The following is a 7,119-nucleotide window of genomic DNA, read 5'->3' on the forward strand; positions in this document are numbered from 1 at the left end:
TCTGACCAAATCTTGAGTCTCAGTATGAAGATAGGTTTTGTTTTTATTAAAATCATAGAAAGGAAGTCATCTTCTGTCTCTCCTTGGAGGATAAGGGGGCCAGAGATAAATTCATAAACTGACTTCTCTCTGGTGAAAGCTCCTCAGATATACAATGTAAATCAACAATAATCTCTTTCCTAGGTCAAAACGTAAGGCCATTAATGATCTCCATCATAATATTTTGAGTGCTCAGGACACGCAACAGCTTTAATGGGATTACCACTAGTCTCACACGTGAACACTGAAGAGCTGACTACTGGTAATGACTCTCGACATGTGTAGGCATAGGTTTGATGGAAGAACACTTCTCCTGCTCACTCCCAATCCACCAATGGGAAGTCAGTGCAAACCTCCAGTCTTCATGTGGTAGTCACATTGTGATGGTGCTCTTCACTCTTGTATGGTCTTTATTTATGCGGTTGGGACTACGTAGTGTGGGTTGGGCCCTATCATTCTCTTTGCTACCTTAATTTTATACCTTTACCTGTCTGTAATGAGATTGTTCTTGAAATGAATGACTCTAACTTTGTCTTTATGATGTTTCCTTCACCAAAGGCTGTGAAAAATCCAGAAGTCTAAACAACATAGCCGGTGTGGCAGGAAACACACTGGGACTCTCTCCTCTTACATCCCGCTACAGTTCACCATACCCTCTGAGGCGATCGCGGTCTCCTATTCCTTCCATGCGCTAGCAATAAACCTTCCATGGACAAACTCCATCACTCTCATTCCACTGGCTGCCGCATCATCTTCATTATCATAGGCTGTGGAGCCGTGTTTGTACCTCCTGGGACATTGGTCGATAACGCAACACATGGTTCCGGGTCAAGGAGAGACTGACTTGCTGTAAAAGAGCGACGTTCCTAACAATCAGCCCTGCTCCGGGGAAAGAGAACCATCCATCTACTCTGTTCTGAACGTGGACTGGAAGGCGGTGGATCCCAATACACTCTGCCTATGACTGAGCAGCAGCACACACGCACCTCTCTTGTTTATTAAATGGACCGCTGTTGTGGTGTTTTCTTTCTCTTCTTCAGTCTCAATAATTTTCATCCTCCATTTCTGGTATTAATTTATGTTATGTTTATAGTTTCCTGATATTTCTTTAATTATCATGATTTCTTTCTGGTCAAGACTGGAGCCATTCAGGGCATGTCATGGGCTGTACGGGCAGGCTTTTAAAGAGTAGTAATAGACAAGTTTGAAATATTGCCTACCCAAACAAAATATGAGCGAAGCACTATAAGCAACTCTAAAACGTGTACCAGACATAGTAAGATGTTTTCAAAAGAATAACCAAGATAGGTAGACTACAGGGCAGTTCTCTAAGAGGCCACAGATTTGGAAATAGAAAAGTGGCAAAATGAACTGCATCCGAGGGATCAACTGCTGAAAAATATAAGATCGGATAGGATAACTATAGGCTGGAGTCCAAAACAGTACAACAATTCAAATAAAAGAGGGGATTGAATTATGGCTCCGAGGTGATCCATAGTCTGAAGCCAGGGAAATAAGATGAGCTGGTATAATAGATGACAGGCGATGCACCATCATAGAAACAGAAGAATTACTCTAATGATAGCTGGCTATATAAATAAAAAGCAAAACATTAGAGGGGCAGCTCACTCAGGGCTGTCATCAATGGAAATAGGAATGGATCTTGGAGAAAAGGTCCCTAGGCACCCAGGCCATGGAAATCGAAGTAACACAAGGTGAACAACTATTTTTGAGTTCCGCAGCTCTGGAATAGGAGGGGCTACGAGGGCCACAGAATGGGGGTCAATGCCTATGGAACCACCGGACTGCGGCTTCCTAAACCGCTAACTAGGCTCCCACATCGAAAGAAACAGGACTGGAAACACAGCTGACTAGGCAAATCCCACAGTTTTACACAGATTTGAATAATAGAGGAAGAAGAAGGGGGGCTCCTTGTTAGATGCATTGTGGTACCTAGTCATGGATACACATAAGAGGGAACACATTGACAGCTGCCATTGGGGGGGAGGTCCAAAAACATGGAAGTAGGTGATGGGATAGAATGCAAAAGTGATTGGCAATCTGCACCAATGGAAATAGAGGATAGGGGAGAAAGGCAAATCCCTAAGTTTTCACAGGCATTGAAACAGAGCAGTCTACAATGTCAACTTCCTAGAGGTCCTCAGCAGGTTGCTTACAAAGGCAGCTCGCTATAGCCATGAATAGATGAGACAGCACAGCAACAGATTAGGGGTCCAAAGTCATGAAACTATACTTCAGGGCAAAATAGCAGATTTGTAGCAGTCAGGGGCACTGCCATGGCCATAGATAACATACTTGAAGAGTTCCCTAACAGTCTACATACTGTGACAAAAAAAGAGGGCTGCAAATGGAGCTCTCTCGCACATCAACACAAACACCAAACTAGAAGCTCTGTAGAAGGTAGCAATATTATTACAAAACAGTTTAAACCAGCAAGACAGCCTGGATGTTTTGGTTTTGCTAAACCTTTTTTTTGTTTTCTTGCTTTTCCCAATTGTGTCTTTTTATTCTTTTTTTCATTCTCTTTCTTTCTGTTTTCCAATTTCTAATCTATCATCCTATCTTTCTCTTCATTTCCCTCTCTCATTCCCTACTTCTGTTTCTTCTAGCCTTCAGATTAAATCTCCTGTTTTTGTCATTCCTCTGTGTCTCTAATCCTTCTCGTTCCCTTTTCTATTCTCTCTCTCTTGCCTGGTGTTCCTTTCTTGCTTCCTCTCTTATTTTCTCTTTTCACCCTCCATCTGTTTTTCTTTTCGATTTCTCATGCAGATTTCTCTTTCTCTCTTTTTCTTCATATCTTCTTTCGTCTGTTTCCTCCTTGTTTGTTTCAGCTTTTTACTTTTTCCCTTCTATTATTTATGTGGCCTTGTCTTTATTTCTCGATGTCTCTCTTCTTCCCCTCACTCTTCCCCTTTCTCTCTCGCTTCTGATGCTCTACTCTATATTTTCTGTCTCTAATTTTTTAGAACTTATCTCTGTGACCACTTTCCTTCTTTGGCCCAGTCTTCATCTTTCCTGTATCTTTCCATTGTTTTTAATTGCTTCCTCTTTGATTTCTACTATCTTTTATCTCACTCCTCTATTTATTCTTTCTCTGATCCCTCTTGCTCTTTTTCCAACATCCTTCTCACACTATCTAGTTCTTTCTTCTTCTCTCATCTTTCTCTCAGAAACCCGTAATTCAATTCACCATCCTCCTGTCTCTTGGCAGTTTATCTTTCTCTCGTTTTACCTTACTATCTTGGTTGTCCTTTCCTTTATTTCTTACTGCTTTTTCGTTCCTTCCATGTTCTCTTCCCTGCACTGTCTAGCTTAATACCTCAATACCCTCTCTCATTCTACCCCGCTCCAAATCAATTTCATCTTTCTTTCTTCTAACTCTCTCTTTCTCTTTCTCCTGCCTCTCTCGGTCGCCCTCCTTTCTCTTCTGCCCTTTACCTCTCTGGAAGAGCTCTTCTCACTTTTCCCCGACTGCTTTCCTTCTCCTCTCTTTCTCCCCCGCCCCCTCTCTGTAGTCCGTCTCTTATTGCTGTGTTTAACTCTGGCTGTCCTGTGGGATATGATAATCCCAGTTTAATTGTAATGATGCGTGCTCCGAATATTGTCTGCCTCGAAAAAGGGGAACTGTGAGTGTTTTGATCTGGAGTGGCTCCGTAAACTTTTATTTGAATGAATATTTGCCCTTTGTGACCAAGAAAAATAAAATATTGTTTAAAAAAATAGACCTGAATAATTGAACTGCTCTATTCGTGACCAATCATGCTCTCCCTAAGGAGACTAGAATCGGTTTAATGCGTTGGGTGTTCGGTTCTACAGAGGGAAAAACAGGGCGAAAGCGCTGCTTGACAGGGAGCTGGGGAAGGAAGAAGCAGTGTCTCTGTATCTGACAGGAAATGGAAGTGGGGAGAGCGCCTCTTGGGAGAAAGTAGTGCCTCATGTTTGAGATAGAATGGAGGTAGGAGCGTAGGCGTCAATTCACCCAAATGCCAGGAGTAGTGGCAGTGACATTACACGCCCTTTGATTTCCACTTTCACTCACACACACATGCTTACACATACACTTAAACCCACACATATACACTCTCTCGCAGATAAACAAACTCTCACCTGCAAGCCCGCACACAACATCGATTTAAAAGCATTGTTTACTTACCTCAGCTGCCATGGAAAGGCTATTCCAGCTTCTTATTCTCCATTTTTAGTACGACATTAGTGAATAATATGCTTTATTTATTCACTATTAGTGTAATAAAAAATTGACAGAATATAAAGAGAGTAGAGCCCCAGCTGCCCCTGTGTTACTGGCACTGAATTTGCCACCTCTACAGCCAGGGGTCACAAAGGCAGTGCTAGAGGTAGAAAGGGCAAGCCAGGGGCCGCAGCTGCGACCCCTGGCGACCACTAAATGACCTTCATGGTAGGAGAAAGTAGTGCCTCATATTAAAGACTGAATGGCTGTAAAAAACATTTTTGTACTAACATATAAGAATAAACAAGTGCAACACACAGTTTTCCAATGCACTTAGGTCTATAGCAAGTGACATGACACAAAAGTGAACAGGTTGCACAAGACGTGAGCTGTACAATTCATATGAACAATATTGGTTCTAACTGAGTGGGTGAGGGTTGGAGAAAACAGAACTAGCCAAAGGAGGTTCCCACTGGAGAATGAAATTGAGACTGTTTTCGGGCTGGCTCCTAGTGATAAAAAGGAAAAAGATAAAAAAAAGGGGAAAAGGGGAAAAGGCGAGGGGGTGGAAGGGATCAAGCAGGCCACGTTAGAGGTTTGGACTATGGTAGTCTCTTAGCTAGGTTGACATGATGAAGCTTGTCAGATCCCATAGTGCTACAGTTGGCACGCTATGATATAATGGTATCTATTGATCTAATGCAATACGGATTAGTGTACGTTTGTGCCGGAGAGGGAAAGTGCAGATGGAAAAATATGCACAGGTTCACCCATTGTTGGTCCACCAACTAGTTTAGAATCTGCTCACCTATCTTTTGACTCACCCTCTTGTGTATTGATGGATTGGCAGATGAGCTCTTGGGTCTGTAAGAGAGATCGGTCACCCTTCCTCAGGCTCTATGAATGGATCTTACCTGCATATCGGAATACCGGAATGTTACTAAGGGTGATTGGAATCCCAGTATGTAAGAAAGAGGACACATATCATACCATATATATTTTTGGCTTATTCTTAATCTTATATGTTGCATGTTCTCTTTGGGGGACACATTGTAGTTCCAGCAGTCACTCATGCGCCGAGGGTGTAGTAGTTTGATACCATAATCAAACATCATTTCTTTATTGTGAGCACTGCAGTTGTCTGTGAGACCAGAAAGTCACACAGTTTAATCTTGCTTGGCACAGTGCCGAATCCTGACTTGTGAATTTATAATGCTATGAAGTCTCAGCCTGTAACACAAAGCACTGTGAATATGCAAGTCATTATTTAGAAATTGTATCATACACTGTATAAGCAAGGCTCCTGGAAGTATGTGGCTGGAAGGACAAAATTAGGTGACGGGGTTGGCTTAACTATGCAGTAAAAAAGCCAACATATATGGGTTAATGCAGTACTTTTTGTGATAGTGTTACTGCATTATTTCATCATTTTTACACATGCTAACACTGTGTGGGCAAATATTTCACCTCATTAGTGCCAGATTAACACCCGAAGTCAGCAATAAGCAATAGAAAGGTGACCATCAACCTTTGAGATGGGCCTTCTAATGTGTGGCAACATGTGTTGATGCCTTTTTAGTACAGTTTGATCCGTCTGAGCAAGAAACACATTTTTGTTCGTTAAAATCTGTAGAACATGCAGCAGATGGTGGATTTTGTAACAAGTGCAGCAAATCCATAATTTTGTGGAAAATGCTGCAGCCACAAAATTGCATAGTACCAGTGGTCCTTTTAAAAATATGTATTCATACTGTACCTGGTGTAAACATTTTTAAAAGTCCATTAAAAGGAAGCTTTCCATAAGTTAACACCCTTATATCACCTCTGAAAAAATAGTGACTTCAAAAACTAAAGCCTGTACTCTGTTCCAAACAGCCTTTACATTTGATTGTTTAACCACCAGCAAACATTTACATTTCTTTAAGATTACAGGTACTCTAGTGAGAAGGCCAGTTTCTTTTTAGTTCTCTGTCCATGGATAGCCTCAAGGAGATGACCCAGAGGAAAAGGTGCCATCTGTAGGCTAACATTTTCCTTTACAAATGGACAGACACAGCTCTCTCAGGGAGATTTCCCGAGCAAGGTGGAGATTGCTTTAAATGTTTATTACTACCATTAGGGCAGCACGTGCAGTGGCACTAGGTCTCTGCACCCCAATTGTCTCTGTTTTACTAGCATAATGATGGGTGGGAACCCTTTTTTCTTTGTTGCAAAGTGGTGGGCAACATGCTCGAGCTCAATTGTTTCTGAAATGGTTAGAGAAACTGTTCCAAGATTGGGGTGATGGCCATGCAAAATGGGGAAGGCGTCAAAGAGGCAGAGGACTCACCCTGGGCGTAGTTCGCTTAGTAGCGCTATGCGTAGCTATGCGAAGTGCACTTCGCACTACGCATAGCTACGCAAACTGCGTAGTGCAGTAGGGAAAATGCTGTTCTCAATGATTGCACAGTGCCGGATGCTTGTCCGCACTGTGCAATCATTGTAAACGGCATCATGCACAGTGCGAGTGGGCATTTTCTGCCACTCGAGTAGATTTGTACTCGAGCGCCAGCTTTCTCAACGTTGACTGGTAGTTTCTCATCGTGAGCGGTGAGAAACCTGACCACCCCACGTTGAGAATCTCGCCGGGAGATTTATTTACCACACTCGCGATTGGCAACTTGATTTTGCCGATCGCAAACGAGGAATAAGTCTCGCCGGGATGTTGATTTTGCTCGCCGGGCGTCAACTTGATGTTGAGGATCGTGAGCGAGCAAAAAATGCCCGCTACGCGTTTTTGCACAGTCCTAAGTGCAATTCGTATAGCACGTATTTGCGCAAACTCCGCACACTCCGCAAGCGTAGCGTAGTGTTCCGCCCAGGCTTACAAA

At 42.6% G+C, this 7,119-nt stretch overlaps 1 protein-coding gene across 2 annotated transcripts in view; it reads left to right on the forward strand.

The window, feature by feature from the left end:
- The window catches only part of KCNC4 (potassium voltage-gated channel subfamily C member 4), a 490,468-nt gene extending 486,688 nt beyond the window's left edge, over nt 1-3,780 (forward strand). For both annotated transcript variants that reach the window (XM_078644791.1, XM_078644792.1), the window contains one exon: nt 598-3,780. Coding sequence is in view for 1 of the 2 variants with exons in the window: in XM_078644792.1 (XP_078500918.1) it covers nt 598-734 (137 nt within the window). In the remaining variant the exon portion in view is untranslated. The remainder of the gene's footprint in view (nt 1-597) is intronic.
- Nucleotides 3,781-7,119: the final 3,339 nt, after the last annotated feature.

The sequence above is a fragment of the Lissotriton helveticus genome, chromosome 5_1 (assembly GCF_964261635.1).
Source record: "Lissotriton helveticus chromosome 5_1, aLisHel1.1, whole genome shotgun sequence".
NCBI classification, from domain to species: Eukaryota; Metazoa; Chordata; class Amphibia; order Caudata; family Salamandridae; genus Lissotriton; species Lissotriton helveticus.